The sequence below is a fragment of the Schistocerca serialis genome, chromosome 2 (assembly GCF_023864345.2).
Source record: "Schistocerca serialis cubense isolate TAMUIC-IGC-003099 chromosome 2, iqSchSeri2.2, whole genome shotgun sequence".
NCBI classification, from domain to species: domain Eukaryota; kingdom Metazoa; phylum Arthropoda; class Insecta; order Orthoptera; family Acrididae; genus Schistocerca; species Schistocerca serialis.
Window position 1 is genome coordinate 601,259,755 of NC_064639.1, and position 26,548 is coordinate 601,286,302.

At 46.0% G+C, this 26,548-nt stretch overlaps 2 protein-coding genes across 2 annotated transcripts in view; both read right to left on the reverse strand.

Moving 5' to 3' along the window:
* Positions 1 to 1,850: 1,850 nt before the first annotated feature.
* On the reverse strand, positions 1,851 to 11,715 carry LOC126456271 (ichor). Its single transcript, XM_050092023.1, has 6 exons — positions 11,258 to 11,715; positions 10,951 to 11,179; positions 10,774 to 10,896; positions 10,459 to 10,656; positions 2,811 to 3,008; positions 1,851 to 2,753 (listed from the first exon to the last, which is right to left on the reverse strand). The coding sequence occupies exons 1-6, from the start codon at positions 11,713 to 11,715 to the stop codon at positions 2,340 to 2,342; spliced, it is 1,620 nt and encodes a 539-aa protein (XP_049947980.1). The 3' UTR covers positions 1,851 to 2,339.
* A 7-nt stretch (positions 11,716 to 11,722) lies between these two features.
* LOC126456272 (uncharacterized) overlaps positions 11,723 to 26,548 on the reverse strand; it is an 87,716-nt gene continuing 72,890 nt past the window's right edge. The window contains exons 3-4 of the mRNA XM_050092024.1: positions 16,412 to 16,666; positions 11,723 to 11,853 (exon numbers count right to left, since the gene is read on the reverse strand). Coding sequence (XP_049947981.1) covers positions 11,723 to 11,853; positions 16,412 to 16,666 — 386 coding nt within the window. The remainder of the gene's footprint in view (positions 11,854 to 16,411; positions 16,667 to 26,548) is intronic.

Consider the following 26,548-nt stretch of genomic DNA (forward strand, 5'->3'; position numbering starts at 1 on the left):
CTCGTTTTATACTATTTTAAAATGTGTGAGTTCTAGTGAAGTGCAGTAATTGTTTTTCTGAACAAACTTGTGACACAACTATCGCTGAAATCTGAACAGAGCCGCCCGCAGCTGTGTTTTTTTTTTCTTCTCGAAACAGCGATTCTGTAAATACACCTGTCAATATTTCTTATATTTCAAGGTTTTTCCCCTGATAAATTCTATGACAAATTATGTATGTGATTCAGGAAGAGAGGTGGAAAACGGCATATTGTAGGAATGCGTGCTTCAGGAGAGGAAGTCAGTTTGCTTAAAATGGGTGTGAAACGCTTCGTGACACGAAATAAATGCTACAGTTGCTGCTGTACCACTGTTAGTTTTTTACCGGTTATTGCACAGAGGATCTCTTGGATGTCACGCTCTTGGTTTCTTTCATCTCAGCTCATACTGACAGAGTGCTTTACGATTTTATTTTCTTCTTACGATAAATGGGTGCCCAACGAGCTTGCGTGCTATACGGCCTTTCGCCAATGGCTCTAGTATTGTCGCACCAAAACTCGATTTTGCTATTTCTGCCGTACAAGAAGAATGTTAGTGAAATATCCCTCGTCTCATCGATGTAGAATAATAAGCATTCGGAACTGACCTCAAATTCTTTGAGTGTTGGGCGTAGTGAGTTGCCTTCCGGATAACGTGTAAATCTTTGATTATATTACCGAGAGAATGAGGAAAGAAGGTTTGAGCACGTCTTCTTGTTAATCAAATGATTAGATATGGAGAACCTGGTCTGACAGGACAATGACAACGGAGTAAAACGGCTGTGGCTTTCCATGAGGAATCATCTTGTCATTCACTGAAATGATGTGGGAAATAACACGGAAAATATGCAGCAGGGTTACAGGGTTATCAGCAAGAGACTTCGACCGCGCTGCCTTATGTCATGATGGAAACTAAGAGAAAAAAATCATTAATACAACAACTGAAGTCCTGCGTACATAAGGTGAAAAACTATTATTCTGACCCTATGGCCCACTAAAGTTTCCGGAACTAAATACGACTATTACAAAAGCAATGACTTTTTTCAGCGGCTGTGAGAATTAATTGTACCTCTGGTGTAGCGTTATGCGTTTTACGTGGAAGCACAACAAAAAAGCACCAACTATTAACAGTACAGTTAATTTCAAAGTACAGTTAATTTCAAAGTCACTTACACTTCATACCGTGAAATAACAAGACAGATAAAAAAATTATTGCGAGTATTTTTTGATCGCAACTTAGAATCAATAAGAAAAGTAGAATAGAACTGACAACATAACATAATTAATTTAAAATTATTGATTTCCTAGATTCTTCTACAATAAATAAGGTAACAATTTTGAAATTCTCTGTTTCATTGCTAGCAGTAAATCATGTATTACTGGAACTAAGTTATCTGCAAAAAATTAAATTCTGCAGTGAACCCTCTCTGTTGCACCAAAATGCGTAACCAATCGAATACTTGAACATAGTCTAGTGAGAGACAGGGAAGTTAACAACTCCACCGCACACAAGTAAAAAAACATACCTTCAAACATACACGCAGTCATACATACGTACACACAAAGAGTAAAAAAATAAAATTAGGCAGCAACGCACTCTTTGGCTAACCTGAGATAATGTTCGTAAGAAATATGTCTTTAACAATTTGAGTAATCTGCACAGGAAAATGAGTTTAACGACTCTCAAAAGCAGTTTGAAACTGTTACGCTACTTTTAATTTGCAGCTATAAATACATTATAATTACACTTTTCACTCTTTATCTACACTTCATTATCACCTACTGCGCTCAACTTGCACAGGTAGTTCATCTCAGAATTGCACATTTATTTATGAGACTTGTCACAAAATAGAAACTTATTTCCTTGCATTTACAGCCATTTACACATTTAAATCTACAGTATACCTTTTTTACTTCTGTTCCGTTTTACGTAGTGTACTGCTCTCCGCACGTACGAGATCGATCGGCTGCTCTTACACTTACACGGTAGAAAGTTATGCGTCACAACGATGCACGCGGATCTGTTTGCGATGCAGTCAATTGGGATGGAGACGAACCCCACAGTTTAGCACTGGCTGGCAAATCACGCCACTGTTCGTTTGTTTCTAATGAGTTGTCACCTAGTGGTAGGATTGTCTCGACGGGGAAGATAACCGCGTAACTTTCTACGGAGTGTCAGGGAATCACAGCGTTTGGCCGACACTGGCTTTAGAGCCGGCGGCCGAGTGTTAGGTTCGCGAGCACGGAGGTTCGCTCCTCTGCCGCGCGGCGCGCCACCAGCGCCGCCAGCAGCCTGTCCGCGCCGGCCACGCCCCCGAGCTGTCAATCGCGGCCGACGCGCTTGTGGATCTGCTGGTGCTTGATGAGATGCGCCTTCTGGCGGAACGCCTTGCCGCAGACGTCGCACCTGAAGGGCTTCTCGCCCGTGTGCGTCCGCAGGTGCACCTTGATGTTGGACTTGTTGAGGAAGCCGCGGTTGCAGATGCTGCAGCGGTGAACGGGTTTCTCCTTGCCGAGCACGGCGGCGGCCGCGGGGTCGCCCGAGTAGACGACGCCGGCGGCGGCGGCGCCGGGCGCGCCCACGCCGCACTGCTGCTTGCTGCGCGACCGGTTGCGGCTCTTGCTCTTGGAGGGCGCCGGCGTCGTCGTGGTGGCGGTGGTGGTGTGCGGGAAGACGGCGCCCGCCAGGCTGTCGAGGCTGCCGCCGTTGACCAGCAGGTCGGGCGACGGCGCCGTCTTGAGAGGCCGCGGGGGCAGGTGGGATGCGAAGCCGATGCGCGCCGCCGCAGCCGCCGCCGCCGCAGCCGCCGCCGACGCGGAGCCCGGGCCCGGCGCGGGCCGCGCCACCCCCATTGCGCCGCCCCCACCGTACCTGCTGCCGTTGATGAGCAGTGCCGTGTCCGTGGTGGACACCACGCCAGGCGGGCTGCCCGTGGTAGTGTGCGCCAGGTACTGGGTGCTGGACGACGGCGCTTCCAGGTACGTCTCCGCCTGCAAACACGTGCACGCTAAGATAAGGGTCCCCGTACAACGTAACGAGCTGTCAACGACGAGACAATCAGAGACCGAGCACGTAGGCCTACTGGGACTAGAGTACGTATGGAAGGAAATCGACTTTGCCCTGTAGTATCCACGGGAAACATAACAAAGAGAAAGTTAGGAGACGAGAGATACCGGGTGATCAAAAAGCCAGTACAAATTTGAAATTTCAATAAAACAGGAAATAATGTAGATAGAGAGGTACAAATTGACACACATGCTTGGAATGACATGGGGTTTTATTAGAACCAAAAAAATTACAAGCGTTCAAAAAATGTCCGACAGATGGCGCTTCATCTGATCAGAATAGCAATAATTAGCATAACAAAGTATGACAAAGCAAAGATGATGTTCTTTATAGGAAATGCTAAATACGTCGACCATCATTCCTCAACAATAGCTGTTGTCGAGAAATAATGTTGTGAACAGCACTGTAAAGCATGTCCGGAGTTATGGTGAAGCATTGGCGTCCGATGTTGTCTTTCAGCATCCCTAGAGATGTCGGTCGTTGACGATACACTTGAGACTTCAGGTAAACCCAAAGCCAATAATTGCACGGACTGAGGTCTGGGGACCTGGGAGGCCAAGCATGACGAAAGTGGCGGCTGAGCACACGATCATCACCAAACGAAGCGCGCAAAAGATCTTTCACGCGTCTAGCAATATGGGGTGTTTTTTTTTTTTTTTTTGTTCTAATAAAACCCCATGTCATTCCAAGCATGTGTGTCAATTTTTACCACTCTATCTACATTATTCCGTGGTTTATTAAGTTTTCAGATTTATACTGTCTTTTTGATTACCCGGTATATAAAATGTTACAGGAACCTAAATGCTGCGGGGAAAAATACTGACCAGAGGCGCCAGAGTAGCGACGGACGCGCTTCGCGATAGCACTTACGACGGGTGTTCCATAAGCAATGCAACACTCTTTTTTCTTGACCAGTTTTGGTTGGAAAAAAGCGCAATTTGTCATGGGATATCGTACAGTATTCCCGCATCTGCCCCTACAGTTTTATGGAGTTTGATCGGTGGTGTCCTCAAAATGGTGTCTGTAACGGAACTGGTTTCCAAGCAGAGAGCTGCTATTGAGTTCTTTTGGCGGAAAATCAGAGCACTGCAGATGTGCATAGGCTCTTGCAAAATATCTACGGAGATCGGACAGTGAACAATAGCACTGTCAACGGCGGGCGGGCGAGGCACCTGCCATCAGCACAACAAGGTCGCGCAAACCTGTGCCGGCTGGCCAGACGCCGCTGTGGCTGTTGCAATGTTTGAACGTCCGGACACTCTCATTCGAGGTGATCGACGGATCGCAATCGAACATCTCGCTGCTCAACTGGCCGTCGCTGTTGGTAGTGCTGAGACACTGTCCACCAGTTGGGGTGCTCAAAGGTGTGTGCCCGCTTGGCTACTCGGCGCCTGGCAGAAGACAATTAAGGACGATGAAGGGCCATCTGTGTCGAATTAGTTGCGCGTTACGAAGCTGATATTGGCAAGATGATGGGGAAGTTACTGATGCAGTAAGACGTTTGGCTTCGACGTCGATCAGGAGAGCGGTGCCATGCGGGCACACAAGCCTTCCCAGTAAGGTGACGTAAAGCCGTTGCATGGAACGGAGATTACGTTGAAAAATATGGTTATGTAGCCAAAAGAGCGGTGAATAATATGGTGTATTGGAATACTGACTAAAAATAACCTGCTTACAGATAAAAAGTGTGTTGCATTGCTTACTGAAAGCCCCTCGCATAAATATCAGTGGTTCCCAAATGCCGTGAGGAAAAATACTGACCAGAGGCGCCAGGGTAGCAACGGTGGTATATGGCGATAGCACTGTAGCTGTTAAAATAACGATGATGTAATTGCAGATAAGGAGCGAGGGTAAGAGAGGGATAATGGGAGCGAGCCTTTGGATGGGGTTCCTGTGCACCATGAAGAGCCTATATCAGGTCTAAGACATGATTTAGCGACAGACACCTCCTTCCCTCCGCTCAGTCTCCGAAGAATAATGCAAAATTTGAGCAAATGTGATGGACAGGGCCCTTCGACAACATGGTATGTCATAAATTGGCGGCGGCGAAGGGGAAAACTGAATAAACTCGGAAACACGACGCTCCGAGAAGTATATTGCAGTCAGATTAGGACGCTGATAGCTGTATCAGCATAGGCTGCCGAAAACGGTACCCAGGCAGGGCTAAGCAGAGTTATTGCAGTAGTTGCAGCATAGTTGATGAAATCTTAGTAATTTAGCTAGGGACTTAAGAGTGCCCTGTCGTGGGTACTGACAGTTTCATTTTAAGTAGACGGAACGGTGCTAATCAGTTACAGTTTCTGTGTAAAGACTTGATCTCTTCTTCTTTTAGAGCAAACATATCAGGAATTGATACTGTTTTCTGAATAAAGTCAGACGTCGTAAAACACAGTGGTCGTTATTTCATTATTTATCCCAAGTCATACCTTTTGTTCAAATGTGTGTGAAATCTTATGGGACGTAACTGCTAAGGTCATCAGTCCCGAAGCTTACACACTACTTAACCTAAATTATCCTAAGGACAAACACACGCGCCCACGCCCGAGGGAGGACTCGAACCTCCGCCGGGACCAGCCGCACAGTCCATGACTGCAGCGCCTTAGACTGCTCGGGTAAACCTGTGCGGCATATCTTTTGTAATAAGGACATTTTAACAACATAGTCAGGTCAAGATCTCTCTCACTTAGGCCATCCGACTATATCCCTTCTTCCCGAAACCCGTCGCTCAGTACGAAGCAACACTAACGTTTGGCACGCGAACCGTAATAAAAATTTGTTTTTAGTAATAAACTTTTTTGTAATACCTGAAGAGACGATCTTAATTCACTTTAGTTGCCCGCTATTCACTTCTCACGTTAGAGAAAAATAACTACATTTTTTAGGTTGTTTGTCCCTGTTAATTAAAATTTTCTGTTCCTATTGTATTGTGATATTTTATCAATTTCTTCATCTTCTTGAGTTCGAAGTTGAATGACCAAATTTTTCTACCTAGTAGGTCACTCCTCAGTGTCCTGTTATCATCAGAGAAATTCCTGTGTTTAACGTAATCGAGATCAGCACTCGGTAAACCTGAAGAAGACGGAGTATATCATAACATCATGAGAATGACATTACTCGGCTGCATACTCGAAAATTAGGGATTATCACTTCCGTCAAGGAAGTTGCCTGGGAATATTTGAGATTATTTTTTTATCGTTGAACAATCTAGCAAAACGATCTCTCTTAGAAAGACGTGATATGTACATATTATATACATGTTTCAAAACCGCACAAAAGTTATTTAAAATGGGTTCCAGGAGCAGCAGCTACTTTCATGGGCTGCCAGGTCCGGAAACTATTTATTTAAAAAATTCGAAGACGTATTGTGGAACACATCTGTATCAGTCTAACTAATGAAAGTCATCTAGTCTTCAGACTGAGACCAAAGCAGGTGCACTAGTTTATTGTTTAGCCTGTAAAAATTGAAGCACTTGGTTCAAATGGCTCTGAGCATTATGGGACTTAAAATCTGAGGTCATCAGTCCCCTAGAACATAGAACTACTTAAACCTAACTAACCTAAGGACATCACACACATCCATGCCCGAGGCAGGATTCGAACCTGCGAACGTAGCAGTCGCGCGGTTCCGGACTGAAGCGCCTAGAACCGCTCGGCCTCAACGGCCGGCAATTGAAGAACTTGGCCGTCTTTGAAAGTATACTTCTGATTTACTGGGAAATATGCATTATTTTTTCTGCTTACTTGTAACACGAGTGTTATTATGAACAAATCTAAATGTAAACGATTTAACAAGCAAAGCAGTCAGCTAGATTCATCTTATTGTTTAAAAAGAACAAATTGCCTTTTAATTCAAAACAAATAAAAACGTTCGGACGATTTGTAACAATTTTCTTGTAGGTCTAAAATGCTGTTGCAACAAGATGATCAAACGACCAGTGGAGCTACAATTTTACGGCCCAATATAGTGAAGAGTCGTCAAACATTGTGGAAGCCTGACAGCAAGAACCAGTATCCGTCGTCTACGACAAGCCATGCTATTTCGTAATGTGAGTGAATTAGAATGAGGCAGAATGATCGATTTGCTGCCATCGTAGGGCTTTCTTATATTTCAGCCATGCTTCTGTAGGACCAATAGACTGAAGCTGTGCATACACAGCGACGTGCAGTTGGTTAACTACACCACTTGAGCAAATTTACGGTATGATCGTCATATTGTCGACGTGGCAGGTCAAACGCTATAGCTTTGCACACAGCGTTCGTTCGACACTGGAGCACTCAAACGAGTGTGGATCTCTTTGTGTCGATGTCCGAGTCCGTGTGTTGCAGGACAGACTGACAGTAAGCACGTCGCTGAAATCGCTTTTAGAGTCTTGAAATCACAAACGCGTCGGACTACATTTAGCATCTCTGACTGCAACATTTAGAATGTTCAAAAGTACAGATTTACAAAATTTTATTTAATTGTCAATTGTCGTGTGCCTACTCTTTGCACGATTTAGCTATCTTGGTATTACAATTTATAAAATAGTTAGTGAATTTTATTATCTGAAACGCTTGCATATTAGTGGTAATAATAATTTCTGGCTAGTGACAGTCTTCTTTTTGAGCCCTCCATTGGGTTTCCTGCTCTACATAACACCTGCCACCAAACCTATATATAGCGCAAGCCACTGATGTAGTGTCAGTCACTGTGTCACTGGGGCCGTAGTTCCCGTGTGGGTGCGACCCACTTCTGTTACTACTATCTACCACCAACGGCACATTGTCCCCAAAGGCCTCTACCCGTATAACGGCTCCGAATCTGAGCTGGAGTGCTGCTAACAGCACAGGCAGGAAATTGAGCAATCTTCCATCTGCTCGAGAAGAGCCTTCACCGACAACAGCTAAACGAAGAGTGGTGATGCCCGAGGTTCGCAAACAGCTCCAACAGCAAACCGCCCTCTACTTAACGTCTAGCTTGAAGACATCTTATGGCTTGAGTTTGTCCCAGAAGTCTTCAGCACATTCGAAGTTGCCATAATCAAAAACAGCTTCGATAAACTGTGTGACACAAGCCATCTTAAATCACAAGTACGCTAAATAAATGACTGAAACACCTCCCGTGTGACCGTAGTGATTAGCCGCTCACAATGAAAACCTTACAACAATAACCAGTTCCGTTTCGAGCAAAACAGAAAAGTAACTCCAAAGGAGTACATACTGGCACTCTTGGGATGCAACAAATATCACTACTTTCTCGAGAGATGTGTAATATTGGTTGGACAACGCCAGTACAGCGCTGGATTAAATATAGCTAAGAGGGTAAATAAAACTAAGAGCGACGAAAAAATATAGGATGAAAAATTTGCAGCCATACGCCCACTAAATTGAGTAGAGACGTCAAACTTCGTACTAAAAGAGAAAGGAAGGAAATCTGAAACTACAACCAATTTTCACGTCGACAACATCGGATAGCGGTTCCCTTGGATTACTGAGCTTACAGTTTGGCGTAGCACTCTGTGATATACAATATTATTTTGAAGTTTTGGGAGACGTTTGCGAGCCAGAAACATACACAACTGAATGAATATATAAACGCAGATTTGTCCTATTTGACAGAGAGACAGACACTAAACTCATTATACCCTTTATGGATGGAGAGCTGCAACGGTGATTGAAATTGGTGATTTATGTGGGTACAATACGCAACCAGGTGCTTTTTTGAATTTTTCTAAGATTTATTTTCTGTGGCATTAACCATTTTTGAAGCCACTGCAAACTCATGATCATATGAACGTTCTACAGGAACGCTGTCTGAACCATGTGCAGTTAGACGGCGTGGATGTGGTACTGGTGGAAGTAACGGAAATTTCGTTGCCAGTAACGTAAACGTTTGGAGAAACTTACAGCGTTGGTTGCACAAGGTTTAGGTTATTTCTTAGAAGATCCTGAAAATAAACATTTCATACATGAAGCTGTCTGCCAAGGTTGGGCTGAAATCCACAGTACTTTATTAGGCATGATCTTCCTGCAGGTGGTATTGTCCTTACTTCGACGCTTGGACTGACATAACCAACCTGTTGTAGAAATACCAAGAGTCTTGTAATGCGGACTCTGAATAGCGATGGCTCTAGACATTTATCACTTTATAATGTCACTGCAAGAGGTGGCAGAAGATGTAACACAAAACCCTTGAAGCGACTGAGGGCTCAACCCCGCAAGCTGACGCTTACCCATTCAGCTACGAGTATGACGATCATTTTGGAGAAACTGGGGGGGGGGGGGGGGGGGGGGGTGTCTGTCAAATTATAGTTAAAACGGTTGATGACAAAATGGACAACTTCGACCAGGAAGGAGATAGAAGAAGACAGTACGATGATAGTATCTGTAGTCATAGTCCTGTTGGAGATAATACGTTCACACTTTCCTCGTCTCTACCACAACCTACATGTTTACGTGGCGTCCGAATCGAGGCATTTCTGAGATGCAGACTGTTCCAAAAAAGCCCAACAAACTTTAGGTACAGGTTCCTTGTACAGAAATGAGTACAAAAGTCTACCAAACATGGGCTCTAAAATCCATCATGAAGAGGTATGAGGACTTATTCATCTTCGGTAATATGAAACAAATCTCTTCTACTGGCACGATGTTTGGTTTCCATAATTTGGGAGGAGGATGAATTGACCAAAATAATAAAAAAAGATGTCTAGTGAACATGGCGACTGAAATTCATACTTTAAGACTTATGAGCACTTGTTCATCTTCGCTGCCGGCCGTTGTGGCCGGACGGTTCTGGGCGCTGCAGTCCAGAACCGCGCTGCTGCTACGGTCGCAGGTTCGAATCCTGCCTCGGGCGTGGATGTGTGTGATGTCCTTAGGTTAGTTAGGTTTAAGTAGTTCTAAGTCTAGGGGACTGATGAACTCAGATGTTAAGTCCCATAGTGCTTAGAGCCATTTGAAACATCATCTTCGTTAGTGTGAAATTCATCTCTTCAACTGAACAAGCGCTTATAGGTCTTAAGGTATGCATTTTAAAGCCCATGTTTACTCGAAATTTTTGCTTGTTTTGGTCAATACCAACGCCTTCCAAGAAATGAAATGCAAAGAGCTTGCATCAGAAGGGATGCGTTTCATAGTGTCGAAGATAAACAAGTGCTCATACGCCTTAAGGTGTGCCCTTGTTTACTAGATATTTTTTCTTGTTTTGTTGTAAGGAACCTGTCCCTAATGTTTGGCGGTGACTTTTGGGACACCTGCTATACAAATCTTGTTAAGCCCTGTCATTACCTTTCAATCGAATTCGCAATCTTTGGATTAGAAATCTGATATTAAACGGAGGTAGCAAAAGAGATAAACGTAAACGAAACATGCTTTTAACTTTCATATGTGCATTACCTTGACGCTGCCGTTGGGTGGTCCATTCTGCAACCGATTCTGTAGGAGCGGCATATGGTAACCGACAGAGGCGGCCGCAGCTGACGTGTCCCTCTTGAGCATGTGCTGCAGCATGGCCGCCGACGACTGGTACTGGCAGCTCAGCAGGCTCTGCAACGCCGAGCTGCCTTCGAACTGCGACTGTTGCTGCTGCTGTTGCTGCTGGTGATGTTGTTGTTGTTGTTGTTGCTGCTGCTGCTGCTGCTGATGTTGTTGCTGCTGCTGCTGTTGTTGCTGTTGCTGCTGCTGCTGGTGTTGCTGCGCAGCAGCAGCGGCCACAAACTCCTGCAGCGACTCGGCCGAGATGACGGGCTTGGCTTCTCCGGAGCAGGCGGTGTCGATCCACGCGTCGAACTCCATCCAGCTCTCCCGCGAGCCGGCAGTGTCGTCGGGGGTGGCCTGGCCGTGCGCCTGCCCGCTGGTCGCGCTCGCCGCAGCCGCCGCCGCGACTGCGGCCAGCCCTTCCGCCACGGTACTGGGCACCGTCGTGTCCGCGATGGCAGAGCCGATCAGCGCCGCGATGTCTTCGATATCCGGGCCACCCATCAGGCTCGAGTAGTCGATGAATTCCTCCTTGATGTTGACCACACCCCCGACGGACGCCGTCGAGGATGAGACGACCGGTTGGTCGGCCGTCGTACTCACGGTGTAGTACAGCGTCGCACCCGTCACTCCGGAACTGCTCGTAGGCCGTCCACCGGGCTGCACCTGCTGCTGCGATTGCGTTTGTTGCTGGTGCGGGTGCTGCTGCTGTTGCTGCTGCTGCTGCTTGAAACTAGTCGCCGTGTTGTGGTTGGTGGCGTGCGCGTTGTTGTTGTTCGCCTCGGGGAGCTGCGGGCTCTGGGGAGAGGAGGGCCCGGCAGCTATTGCGTGGAAGTGGTGTCCCGAGATGCCGTTGATGCTGAGGTGTCCCGTGTAACCGGTGAAGGGCGGCAGGGGCTTGAGCTCCGCGAAGCTGCCGGGGGACGTGGCGCCCCCCGGCTGGCCCCCGGCAGACGAGGGCGGCGACGCCTGCAGCAGGCTGTCGAGGGCGTCCATGGTCGCCTTGGCGGACGAGTCGTCGTGATCGGAGCCCGCCCCCGCCGCCGCCGCGTCCAGCTTGTTGTCGAGCAGGAAGTGGTCGACGACGGGCGCGGCCCCACCAGCCCAGCCGCACGCGGACAGCAGCAGCGTGTCGCCACCGCCCAGGATCTCGGCGTCTCCGCCGGAGAACTTCATGCTCGCGCTACCGGCAGGCAGCGTCGGCGGGGGCGTCGGCGTCGGCGTGGCGGCGCTGCGCTTGCTGCTGCCGACCACCACCTGAGGCGGAGACTGCTGCCGCTGCCGCTGCGGCTGGTGCTGGTGGAGCGCGGCCCTCTGTGGGCACAGCCACGGGGGATCCAGGGGGGACGGTGGGGCTGCCGGCGCGCCGAGCTCCGCGGGCGTCGCCACGCTACTTCCTCGCGCGGCGCGCTCAGCGCTGTCTTCACTCTACCGCACTGCACTGCGCTCCCGGCCGGAACACGACACGAACGGTCTGCCGCGTTGCCCGAGTCCGGCTCCGAACTCACTGCCTCCTTCGCTATGGCGGCAGGGAGAGTCTCGAACACAGTAGAGTTCGCGCGAAGTAAGTTCGTCAAGACCCAGGTCCGCGTCCTGTCCACATTATGGGAGGTGAGAGGCTGCCGGTGGAGGAGGAACTTGTGGGCGAAGGCCGGTCGCTGCGGAGTAGCGCTCGGCGGACGGCTGCGGGGCTCGTGAAGACGTTGTCTGGCCGCGGGGGGCCTCTCGCATCGCAGTGGCTGCTGCCGCCCCTGCTGCTCCACCTGTCGGCAAGAAGGTAGGCGTGTGTCGCATTAGTGGCGCGCCGGCGGGGCCGCACTGGCAGAGCGACAGTTTGACAAGAAGGGAGGAAGTGAGGAAAGAAAAGAGAGCGCAGCTTCTTCACATCAGAATTCCAGTCATCCTGCCCATCACACTACTCGGCGGATCTCCTTCAACCTTCTCGGCAGCGGCACGGCTACACTACACTCGCTGAGAAAGTCATCAATGTTACTCTGTTACTTTGTTTTTATTTGTTAAACTTTCGTTCTTTTCGACTCGTTTATGGGTGGGATATCCATTCTCAGACAGGTCTTTTTGCAATCCACGAAGCTACAAGCTAGCGTGCTTGATCACCACAGGTCGCAGTCAAATTAAAATTGCATATACGGCTCTGACATTATGGCTTTGTTGATGGCAGGAGAGATTGCGTAAGAATGGAGCTGCGATTCCGACACTAGTCGCAAAGAACGAAAGATGGATACTTAAAATAAAAACGAAGTGTTTCTGTGGAAAGTGATTTCCAAAATAAAAAATACTTTCAATCCCTCGTTGTACCCAAGGATTTCGATGGTTTCCCTTAGTTGTGTAGCTGTGATGCCCCTCTCAAAAGTTCCCAGATGAGACACCCTCCGCCCCAGCAGCAGCTCGCCTGCTGTTCGGGTGAAAAGCGCCCGATTCTACAATGAGTCAAAACTCGGCCAGCTCTACCTATTGTATTACAGAAGACCCTGCATCAAAATATCTCCGCTACATTTCTCGCCCTGAAATGGAGAAAGAGCCACTCCTTTTCCTTTGCATCGTCGAAAACTCTAAGGCATTACGCTGCCCAAGAGACGGATGCCAGCGTGGTTTCACCTCGTAAACAAACGCCGTCAGCCATTTCGTAAGAGGTAAGGAAATGAAGCAAGATTTCGGTTACCTCCCTTTGATAGTTGTATTAGATAATGGGCACAATCTCGAATTTAAACTATGATTGGTAAATAAACCGTCCGTTTTCGTTTTAAATACCTTCCCAGTAGTTGTCTTAGGTCACTTAACAGTCCACAGAGTACAAAAATCAGAATATTGGTGTGATTTGAATCTATTACTTCCAGCGACTAACACGTTAACTCTCACACCTTTTGGAGTGTATAGACGAGCATTTGTTCAGTGTTTGTGGTTTTTTAAAGATGAAATATCTTCAGAAGCTGCAAAAGAAGAGGCTAATTTCTTTTTTATAGGCCATTCATTCAGTAATGCAGCTATGTTGCTTTGCCGCAACTGTTCTATTTCGTTCTCTCAGAATTATTCAGCAACTGCTGTGTCTTTGCGGAAAATATAAAATTTTGCTCATTTAGACTTTCTTTTTCCTTTCTGGAGTGAATAACTCTAGTAGTTCTTTTCCTCGTTGATGGACCGACTGCTGATACTGTATTAAAGGCTGGTACATGCGATCTGTATCCTTTGCCCTCACGCGATATTAACACTTTGAGCGAGTTCCTGCTCAATGTAATGACTGCATGAACACTAGATCTTGGTACATACTATTTCTGGCGGCAGAAGATATTGCGGTTTTCCACTTGTTCACTAAAATGTCGCCATACTACTACTACGTTGATGAAGATCTTTTGAGGTTTTAAATCTTTAGTACGGTTGCGTGAGAAATTCGGAATTTGATATTAATTCGCAAGTAGCGAACTCATTGTAGCTGCTGGAAAAATCCCACTTCCTTAATTAACGGCATATCCTGGAATGTTCCGAATGCCAAGAAGCTGCAGCATTTACAAAACAGGAAAAAAGCACTAAGTATACAGCAAGATCAAGAAGTATTCTGAAAGATTTAGAAGTTGACGACACGGAAAAAACGGGCAGTTGTTAATGGATCAAACAAAATATATTCAAACAAGTAAAAAAAAAAAAACGTTATGAAATACAACACACACTGACGAGCCAGAATATTGTGACCACTGCCCAACGTGGGATTGAATGGCACCTGGAAGCGTTTAGGAAAACAGAAGTCTAAGCGGCGCAGAGACGAATGAGGAATTATTCTAGCGACGGTTCAAACCTTTGACCAAGGGCAGACAGTTACGGCTTGGTGTCTAGTTATGAGCACCTCGTAGGTGAGGTTCGTTGGCTGTTCGCGTGCAGCAGGTGACAAAGTGTTCGATGTCCACGCCTCATCACAGAACGTAGAGATCGGATATTTGGCAGCAGTGTGAAGCGGGGCGATACGTGGCACATCTGATGGCAGAGGTTACTGCTGGGCAAGAACGAATGTTTCGTAGCACATCACTGAGCGCACATTGTTGAACACGGGACACTGCAGTAGATGATGCGAATGTCTTCTCATGTTGTCCCAACGACGTCATCAGTTAATACTATAGCGGGCACGGGAACATCTAGATGCATCATAAATCAATGGAAACGTTTTGCCTGGTAGGCTGAATAGCGTTACTTGTTACCGCATGCAGGAACTGCATGACTTGTGCGTACGCATTTGATGCCACGTATCGCGGGAACCCTACCAATGACAGACGAATCCATTCCACGCACAATCACTTCCATATTGCGTTCCAGTGGTGAACAGACGCGCTATTAAGCAAGTGGTCATAATGTTTCAGCTCATCAATGTAATTACACGAAATATTTAAAATTAAGCTTAGGTAACTAAATAACTTTTTACACATGCCGTAGAAATGACACACAAGAAAAGAAACGAATGATAATGAGGAATTGAGAGGGACGCTTCCCAGACTAGGAATTAAATGAAAAGAAAAAAGGACGATTTGGAACTGAATTACAAAGAACTGCCCACAGAAAATTAAGCTGGTTATGCCTCGAATGAGTTGCAGAAGTTTGTACAGATGGGAAAGAATTGTACAAGATGTAGTTTGTGAGTGTTATCATGACTGTTTGGAGTACTGAACCTCAGTGCTTATGTTGTGTTTCAGAATCTTTGTATCAAATGTGCAAGAATGATAGATAACGTCATGGGAAACGACTTTTGTTAGAGGCAAAATGCTCGCTGACTCATCCTGGAGAGTTAGGCGTCCTGTGATTGGTAATGCCCCTGAGAGGCGGCAGGGCTTAGGCACTCTGCGGCGTTCGTATGCAATGTGTGTTGCCTATAATACAGTCATCTGCTGCACGTGAAAGGGGCTACGCCAGGTTCTAAAGTATCTCTCTCAGTCTACAGACTCTCATTCTTAAGGTTTTCCTGTTGAAAATCATGCTATCAGTTTACTGGGGTAGGCAGTATGCAAATGTGGCACACCTGGTTAGTAGACCCCGGTAGTCCGGCGAAATCGTGTCGCCCCAGGACCAGGGAATTCAATAAAACGACACTAGCTTCGGCAAACATTTTATATCTGACAAAAAGTATCCGCCTTGACGTGATATCACCCCTACACGTTTGATGCAAAGACTTTGAAATGGCCTCTGTAAGCGCTCTCTATTACACTGGATATTTTACTCACCCCTCCCTTCCGTAATCAGCCTTCTCATTCGCCATCAGGCCCCAGAGTTAGTGACATTATTCAGTTGAAGATCGCAGGGGACTATAACGTAAGATTTTGGGTTATGTGGCAAATGTCTGCACCACTTCTTTAGTTCTAGCATGAACGCTGAGTTAATCGAGTAACCTTTATCTTGTTGCACTAGAACTGCTTTTATAAACAGCCGACAGGGACGTTACTGGACACGGAGCAGGAGCTCGGAATGAGGGGAAGGAAACCGACCGCTTGATTCTCAAACGAACCACTTTGCGTTTTGTACTAAACGATTTTAGGGGAGCCATTGAACACATAAATCCGGGTGGCCGGGAGTAGATCTGAACAGCCGTCGTCCCGAATGTGAGTTCAGTGTCTCTCCACCACGGCATCTTGCTAAGTAACCTTCTAATGGACGTAAAGAGAGGTGGCGCAGTGGTTAAGATTCCGGACTTGCATTCCGGAATTGTAGCGTCGAACTCACATATGGATATCCTGACTAAAAATTTTCCGCAGTGTCCTCTCATCACTTCAGAAGAATACCGATACTGTTGTTTAAGCAAGCAAGGGTCGAACTCCTTCGCCATTCCAATCTAATTCCAAGTAGTGCTCCGTCGGAGAGGATTTCGACAACTACGCACCTTTAAACTCCAACCGCTCTTTCTCACTTGGCGGTGAAGACTGCTTTAGTCCCTTTTGCGGCACAGATGGTATGATTTCACTCTTAACGATCGCGTGTCCCGGTTGTGAGGTCTGCGAGTTTTTCTCCGAGCGGCACGTACCGTATGTGCCGGGCTGTGCGGAAGCGGGTCGGCAGCGCAGGCTTTGTACAGCCGCGGGCCACTTAGCAGCGCGCCGTGACGCCGCGTCCGCTTCTTGCGGCTTAACCCACTTCACTGAAAGCGACACCGACTTGTCGCCGCTTTGTTTACGGCCGGTAACGAGTTGTCATCCCTCCGCCACCGGTAGTCTTTCACACAGGACTCGACCGGTAGAGTATTGGAAAAAACGAGAGGAAAAGGTTACAATTTAACGTCACGTCAAAATCGAGGTCATTAGAGATGGAGACCTAGCCCTATCGGAGGAGGAGATTTGTCTGGAATATGTAAAGAAAATAGTGAAAAGGTAATGATAGGTGATCTAAAGCCACTCTTCCGACATACGATTTCAGGGTCTTAGCCGTTACACTGTCCGAAGCAACCTGGCAAATTAAAACAATGTATCGGACTGGGAGTCGGTAATGGAACCTGGCCTTCGAACTGAAACTGTGAGCGCGATTAGTGAAATAAAACTTAGAGGAGAGATCGCGATTGGTACAGATCCAAGTCGAAACCCTGTCTGGCACACAATTTTAATCTGCCAGGAAGTTTCAGCTGCGCACACACCGCTGCAGCGTGAAAGAGTCATTCATTACACCAGCTCTCTCACTATTATATTAGGCCCATGGCTTTCGCTGTTGAAGAATGTGATCGAAGTACAACTCTGCAGAAAATTCGAACAAGGTAGCACCGACCCGGAAGCTCTTGAATAATGCATGACAGTCCACTCAGTACTATTTTACAGACCCAGATCTTTGGCGGTTAACAGGTATCTTAGCTGGCGCAAACTCTAAACACCTGTACAATGAGTAATAGTAATGGAGGATATCTACCAATCTGGCTGCGTCTTCTAAGACCAGCAACAGCGAAAGTGAGATTATTAGCAATAAGATTGGTACAAGTGGCAATGATGTTCAGAGTGGGTTAAATGGTTCAAATGGCTCTGAGCACTACGGGACTTAACATCTATGGTCATCAGTCCCCTAGAACTTAGAACTACTTAAACCTAACTAACCTAAGGACATCAGAGTGGGTTACGCCAGTGGAGCCTCCGTATAGCGCCCTTCGCTAAATTTGCAGCTTCGACGCCCTTGCCTATCACTGCCACATCTCACATCTAAGCTGATGCCTGTGTTAGCACATCGAGCTACGATCGCAAAGCCCGATCTTTAATAAGAGACACTGTAATGTAACAAATACAATTTTCATTAATCTCCGTATCTCACTCGTGAAGTCTGACTGGCTGAGCAATTTACTGTCTGTGTCTAGACTAAGAAACATGTTGACGGCAGTATAAAGTAAAAGTAATCAATAGTACTACATACCATAGGACAATAGGACACTTAACCGATTATGATGAAATATACCGGCGGTTAATAACAGTCGTTGTAGAACAATGACTACCCCCATAGTGAAGTCTCTGTTACCGAGCGAGGTGGCGCAATGGTTAGCACACTGGACTCGCATTCGGGAGGACGACGGTTCAATCCCGTCTCCAGCCATCCTGATTTAGGTTTTCCGTTTCAGGCAAATGCCGGGATGGTTCCTTTGAAAGGGCACGGCCGATTTCCTTCCCAATCCTTCCCTAACCCGAGCTTGCGCTCCGTCTCTAAAGACCTTGTTGTCGACGGGACGTTAAACACTAAAAGAAAAAAGTCTCTGTTGACGTATTAGGAGATCTGATGTCTTTGCAGAACATTCGTGTAATAGGCGAGGTGATTGGACAAAAATCTGCGTCTTAGGTTTTATTTTTCTAAGTTGGTTTGTTTTTATGCAACATCATTGTTTTACCTTCTCTTTAATTTTCATTGCTGCTGTTAGGTTAAATGTTTCAATTTCTTTTCTTTACATATTAGTATCAGCTGTGAAACATATTTTAATTCCGATTACATTTTCAGTTTAACAATTTAATATTAATATTGCTAAATGCACGAAGAATCATCAGCAAAACAAATAAAAAAGTAGACACAATATGACACTGGGATGGCTTCCGCTTATTATGACGAATTTATATGACATCATCAGAGAGTGATAAATGCCACAAACCGAACACATCTGTCACTGAGGAAGGCAGTTTCTCTCCTGGTATATGTTCGTGCATAGTGTGATAACTTTGGTTCAAATGGCTCTGAGCACTATGGGACAACATCTGAGGTCATCAGTCCCCTAGAACTTAGAACTACTTAAACTTAACTAACCTATGGACATCACACACATCCATGCCCGAGGCAAGATTCGAACATGCAACCGTAGCGGACGCGCGGTTCCAGACTGAAGCGCCTAGAACCGCTCGGCCACACCGGCCAGCAGTTTGATAACTGCAATTATTTTGTTGTTCTCGAAGCATTTAACTAAAATAGAACGTGTGTTGGATATAGATCCGACTTTTATTCTAAAATAAGCTTGTTATACAAGATTTTAACACAAGATTCTAGCGACCTGCTCCTCAAAGTCAGCAAGAACGTACCACACCTAAATAGCAAGTGAAGGCGGTGACGTAGACAAACGGTTGCACTTCTTCTCACCACCACTGTTGGCTTATATTTCGAAGGATCTTTTGCACTGAATGATTAGATCAAACTGCAGGATAACCCGATTTCTCCGTACTGCGGTAGCTAACCAAGTAATCAAAGAATTTCGAAACCCCTGTGAAATTTCTGGTCACGCAGTAACATTTGAGGGAAATAATACTCTCTCAGCTCGGATAAAATAATTTTCGGAGAAGACAGACACGGCCCAAAAACTTGACATACTTATTACATTCTTCTCGTTGCCGGCAAAAAGCGGCCTAAAGAGAGAGCAGTTAGGACGTTTGAGGTTTGTGCTAGGTGTTGTCACAATAGAAGCACTATCACTTAGAATATACTGCTACTGTAATTAGTGTTGCACAACCGTGGCATGCTTTTGTTTACAGGCCACCTCATAAACTTCTTATGGATAGTTAATCGACCATGAAATATTATGGTGCAAGCTATTCACACAATGCTGCACCTATCAACTGGATGTTTTGTCGATGCTTCTAGTAAAGTGTGTCTGATTGTCAAAAGAAAGTAGAGGGACAGATCATCATCGAGTCGTATAGCTAAGAGGTCGGGTACTAATAGAAATGCTGATTTCTCCAAACTACAACAGGCGAATGCAGCGGTTCCATAGAAAGTGATGGTCGCTCTCTTACGACCGACCCCCTCCATCGGAGCTGGTGTCCAGTCTCTTACGACGTCGACGTCGACAGCCTATCTAACTTCAGCATTACTTCTTTCATCTACCTATTAAAAAACCGTAGCTAGAGGTAACCAAGTGGAGGCAGAATTTCTATATTTTAATGCTACACCGGAGTATGCTAACGAGAGTGTATTCATTTGGCGGAGGAGATTATTTGCATTGTGGATCTTTTAGCAGATGACAGGTCAGCTATGAATAATTGCTTTCCGATCAAAAGTTAAATACATCCAGGTCTTCAAATAATGGGGATAATAATGACAACTTCCTCTTAATACCAAGCGTTGTAAAGTCAAAAATGGCTCTAAGCACAATGGGACTTAACATCTGAGGTTATCAGTCCCCTAGACCTAACTACCCTAAGGACATCACACACATCCATGCCCGAGGCAGGATTCGAACCTACGACCGTAGCAAACGCGTGTTTCCGGACTGAAGTGCCTAGAACCGCACGACCACAGCGGCCGACCGTTGTAAAGTCATCGAAGTTGAAGGAAAAATAGAAAAGTTTGAGTTCAATTTTCCGTCGGCGATGAGATCGTAATAGATGTGGCGTAAGTTCCGATTCACAAGAATGGGAGAAGAAATCAGCCCAACCAACAGCATTCCCTCATATTTCATGTGAAGTGATTTAGCAATTGACCACAGAAAGCTAATTGAAGGTCAGACAGAGGTGATAGACTGACATCCATTGGAAGAATCCACAAGAAAGAAAAGGAGATAGCTCATAAAATCCAACAAAATCTGAATATTGTTCATCAGTTTAGGATGTATACCAGATAGAACTGATAGAGGAAGATCCAAACAAGAGCAGCGTGTTTCGTTTACAGGATCACTTAGTCGGCGTGGATGCGCCAAGGAGATCAAAAGTGGAATACATTCAGGTCTTGGTGCTACAAGAGGGGCGTTGTGCATCAGGGTGTGCTTTACTGTTGAAGTTCCGAGAGCATACGTTCCTAGAAGATGTAGAATGCTAATAAAATTTATTATTTTCACATTAAAATTCGGAGGCGTTAATTTTCAGTACGGCCTCGTTCATAATTGCAATTTATGAAACGTACTAGTGATGTAAGCGTTCCATTCACAGTTTACGTGACAGAGCTGGAATCTGGTCACGCAGTTCAAGAATCTGGGAGTAAATGTGGCAGGGAGGATTATTCGAGCTGTTGTTCGCATGGGGAAACTATGGATTCGGCCATATTGGAAACTGCACAAGCGTACGCGAACCGTATCAGGCTGGATTAAAGAAGGACAAAGAAAGGATGAGCAAGTGGTCACAGTTCTTGCGAAACAGTGTAGAGGAATTGTTCATAAATCTGGCTGACTTTTGAAGGTAAGTTACTGAAAGAAGAAACAAAGGTGCAGTATCTGGTAATAGCCATCAAGGATCTGCAGCGGAATGTTCACAAAAGAACTAGCTCTAGGAAAAGCAGATGCCAAGGTTGAATCCACTGGAACAGTGTAGCTCATCCACGAAACAAATGCTTTACGAAAGACTCATTCGAGAAATTTTTGAATATTTTTCCTCAGCCTGAAACATACTAGTGGTACGTTTCGCGAGGGATTCATTCAATGTACGCGAGGGCGCTACAGAGATGCTCGTCGAACTCCAGTGACAGATGTTTCAAGAAAGGTGGTGTCCATCACCGACAAGCTTACTATTATAAATTTCGAGAGTATACGTTGTAAGAAGAGTCGAACAACATATTACGTTCTTACACTCGAGTTTTTAACAGAGAAACTAGCCCTTATACATTGGCCTATTGACAGTCGTCCTTCAGGCGTACGTTAGCGAACGGAGAGGAAAGTAAAGAAATGGTGGTGATACCAATACTGGTTCCTGCCACACTCTGTAAGGTAGCTTGCAAAGCACTGGTCTAGACAGGCTTTTGACATAGTGAGAAGACCTGCTTAGAAAATTTCAGGAACTAGGTTCGAGTGTTATACGACCAGTACTGATCTTAATATATATAGATGATTTAGGAAACAATCCCCTCTTAGACTGTTTCCAGATGATGAGTCGTTTACCTTCTAGTAAGGTCGTCAGAAGATCAAAGCGAATTACGAAATGATTTACACAATATATATGCAAGTGGGCGAAAAGTGGCGACTGACTCTGAACAATAACATTATGTGAGGTCCTTCAGATGGGTACTCTAGACATTCCGTTAAATTTCGCTTGCAGGATAAATCACGCATATTAAAAAGGTTTCAGTCACATAGAAAATCTTCTGGAGAAGACGAACAAAAGATTGCTTTTGTTGCTTTGCGTACCACATTAACCGAGTTAGCTTGGGAATCATCAAAACAAAGGCCTTTTCCGTTGCAGCGAGATCTTATCACGAAATTACAATCACCAACTATCTGCTCGAGATATAAAATAGTTTCAGAATGAAATTTTCACTCTGCAGCGGAGTGTGCGCTGATATGAAACTTCCTGGTAGGTTTAAACTGTTTGCCGGACTGAGACTCGAACTCGGGAAGGCAAAGGTCCCGCGTTCGAGTCTCGGCTCGGTACACAGTTTTAGTGTCAGGAAGTTCCATAAAATATTTTGTTGAGTCACAGGTACGTAAGGATATTTGGCCATGGTGAAAAGTATGAGAAATCAGAGTTCGCAAGGAAAGTTTTAGGTGTTAATTTTTTGTATCACACATAAAAAACAGTGCAAATGCGTATAAGCAGTAACTGTTCCCACGGTCTATCGTGTGATGGTACAGAAGATAACTTTAAAACGTGAGACAATAAAAATTATCGTGTGCACTGTACAGTAATTAAGGTCTAGATGTAGTGGCGGAGGTGTGCTAGTTTTCTGGGAACCCGGTAGGAGCGCCAAGGCGTACCCGCGGACCCTGGAGCCCGCGTTAACGATGTCGGAGGCGCACGGCAGCGCCCGCGGCGCGCGATCGCGATTTGCATGCGTCATTGCCGCGGCGCGGCGCTGCACATCCCGGCGGCCGTTGGCAGGCCTGCCCCAGTGAGAAGGCGGAATGTGGGACGCCCCACTTGGGGCCGGATCAACCGGGCGAGCAGCCCGCCATAACCGGGTTTTCTCCGGCGAGCATCCGCGTGCGGGCGCTGCCTGCCGCCATCCGGCTCACCGCCACGCCGCCAGCGGCCGCTTACCACCTGGCCGGCCCTAAACTGCTCCGTCCGTGTCCTCCTTCCTCCCCATCTCCATTAACTCCTGCTTATGCTCAACCAAACAATAATAGCAGAGGGCGGAATTGGCCGCGTCGCAGATTGCGGTACGACTGGCCAGTATTTCTGGCTGCAAGTCACCTAAGTATCCAGATTACAATCCCAAAGCGAGCGATGTAATTTACTTAAAATAATGTTTCGTCTTGAGCGCTCTTTTTCTAAATTTTATAAACTATACACCATAACGGGCCTCAGCTTAAGCCATCATGCGTCATCAGATTCTGATGATGGCTTACGACTTAACGTTTTTATATTTATATATGGGGATTAATTATCCGACGACGAGATCAATAAGGATAGAGCACACACTGGCGTTTCGAAGGGCGATTTATGGAATTCATGGGAAACCGGACGATGATTTGAACATCCCTCCTCCCTAATAAGAGTGCAGTGATTTAAATAAGGCGCTACACAACACGGGCACAGTTACTGCTTAGGCTGAATGACTATTCGGCTTCTAATATCTACGTGATAACCGTAATTTAGATTTCATTCCGTATGATTTAGAATACGCGACAGTTTACAAATTTTTTCATGTGAATTATGGGATGGTTCCTTCCACAGTTCACGGTTGCTTACATTATCCTTCCTGTCTATCTTAACTAGTGTCCTATCACTAATAAACCCGTTTTGCATGGGAATAAAGTCTTCCGTCCCTGGCGCTCATTATGGCTTTCAGGTGTGGTGACTCACGGAATCCATGTGACAACCATATCGCGATGAAAGAATGGATGTCCAGTGGCATAAGCATTGTGCTACATGGTTTGGGAGCAATCACATCCGCCCTCGACATTACCCACAAAAACACTAGGGAATATGTTGAAATTACATGTAAAAGAGCAACTATGACCGCTTCAGTAGCCGTGTTTAGCGTACCCACCTTCGGCGCGGCGGGAGTTGGGTTCGATTCCTGGTATCACCCGAGATTTTTTTTTCTCCAGGTGGCGACGTCTGGTACGAGGTACACTCAGCCCTTGTGAGGCCAAATGGGGATCTGCTTGAGTAAATAAGTACCGGTCTCATCAGTATTCATCTCCTGGCACTAATGGCTGGAGGTATTGCCGGCGTGCTCATCACATGTCCCACGATCATAGATCACTCCTCGTACTGCTTTACATGCCGCAGGGGGCTAGTCGGTACAGGTCTAGAGCCTATTCAGTGTGTGGTGTTCAAGTTTTTAGGGCAACATTAACGCAGCTGCAGATTACAGAACCTCTGGGGTTTGTGATTCTATGTTTGTCCTCTCTGGAAAGCTGATAATTTTAGTTTTAATATTCTGTTCAAAATGGTTCAAATGGCAATGAGCACTAAGTGACTTAACTTCTGAGGTCATTAGTCGCCTAGAATTTAGAACTAATGAAACCTAACCAACCTAAGGACATCACACACATCCATGCCCGAGGCAGGATTCGAACCTGCGACCGTAGCGGTTGCTCGGTTCCAGACTGTAGGGCCTAGAAGCGCACGGCCACTCCGGCCGGCAATATTCTATCGTCGTGGACTCCGTTAACAAGTAGGAAAACAGAAGAACGTGCTAAGAAAACTAGACATTCTCGAGAAGTTACTACCTAGCGGTGCAGAACGTATGAAATCGAACTGACATGTCGCTCTGGGCGAATGTGTTTTCAAAAACTGATTCACTCTCGAAACTGTCACTAGGACTAGATGTCATTCAACGTAAGAATTACTCAAAACCGTTTGCTAAAGACAGCACTGGGACACTTCATTGGTACATAACAAAAGAAAACAATTGTTTGAAAAATATTTTCGGAGTGCGTTGTGAATTAGTAGTCTTCTAACTTGTTCCATGCGGCGCCTCACCACTTCCTCTCCCGTACCAGTCTCTTCATCTTAAAGAAGCATTTTCATCCAAAATTCTGAATTATTTGTTGGATATATTCCAATCTCTTTTCCCCTACAGTTTTTACCCTCTACTGCTCCCTTTAATACCACGTTAGTGATTCCCTGATGTCTTAATACAATTCTGTCATCGTGTAGTCTCTTCTTGTTAGTGTTTTCCACAGATTCATTGCCTCACCGATTCTGTGGATAACCTCCTGATCTCTTACAAGTCCACGTAATTTTTAAGCGTCTCAAACGCTTGAGGATATACGAACGTGGATTGGCTGGAGACCTGACCTGATCGGCAGGGCGGCCGTCCCACGGGCCTGGTACCGGTGCCGGTGCCGGCAGGAGTTGCGGGTCAGGGGTCCACGCTCCCCAATTAACACACTCCACTTCCCGCTGTTCCGGCACGCAGCGGCGAATTTTCAGAGCGTTCAGCGTCGCCGGCCAGCCAGCGGAAACGCCTGCGCGAGCGCAGAGGCCGGCCGCACCGCAGCTTCTGCCCGTGCTACGGGTAGCCGCTCGCAGGCGCTACCTGCCGCGGCCCGGCAGTCTGTAGTATTGAGTGCTCCAGTGACAATACAGTACTAATGAAGCTCGTTCCTGCACCGCTTCCGATTACTGTCCTTCACCTCAGTTTCGTCTACTACGACTCACGTGGAAAGCGCCTCATGCTCTCAAATTATTCATTCTCTCCTTGGTGCTACATTTTTTCCTTTGTCCTGGGAACTGCTTGAAACACACATAACTCGTATCTAAGGCATTTCTATCGTGTAGTTTCTTACAGATCCATTGTGACGTCATAAATTTTTTCCTTCAAGTTTCCTTTTCTGATGTCCTTGTTGAGGATGGTTATAAAGGTGGTATTTATGAGTCTGTTGTCTTCCGTTCCCAACATGTACCCGAAAAATTTAACCAATTGCCTTCATATACCGTCAGACATTGTCGAATGTCTTGTATTGTTCCTGGTTATCAGTAAGTATAGCCACTTTTTCTTAACCCAAGAATTTTTCTAAGTACCTCTCGACGTTTCTTGTCTTTCTCTTCAGAACCTTTTCCTCTTGCTAGTGCTAGGCATTCTGAATCTTCTCTTCTACACTTAGTTTAGATGACCTTAGGACGACCTTAGCTGATATAACTTTTCTTTAATGGTAAGCGCTCGTAACTAGGTGGTACGACAGAACCATTTTGCTGGCTCCTTCATGACTTTCAGTTTTGCCTGGCCCCTTGGGTGTTACGATTGAACTGAGATTAAATATCAGTGTTAACTACTTGACTATTAAAACTGAGTGCCGGACCGAGACTCGAACTTGGGATCTTCGCCTTTCGTGGGCAAGTGCTGTACCAAGCACGACTCACGCCCCGTCCTCACAGCTTTACTTCAGCCAGTATCTCGTCTCCTACCAAGCCCGCGAAAGGAAAAGGTCCCGAATTCGAGTCTCGGTCCGCCACACAGTTTTAATCTGCCAGGAAGTTTCATATCAGCGCACACTCCGCTGCAGAGTGACAATCTCATTCTACTTGACAATTCTTTGTGGAGAAGTATCTCTGGATTTGCTTGATTTTAGTCATTTACTTAGTCATACAAACACCAGATTTACTTAATTTTGATTCCTTGCGCTGTATCAGTAGCAGCAATTGTGGCATCCCAGCAAAGTATGTAGAAGGTAAATATCAGTTTTCCATTATCAAGAGAT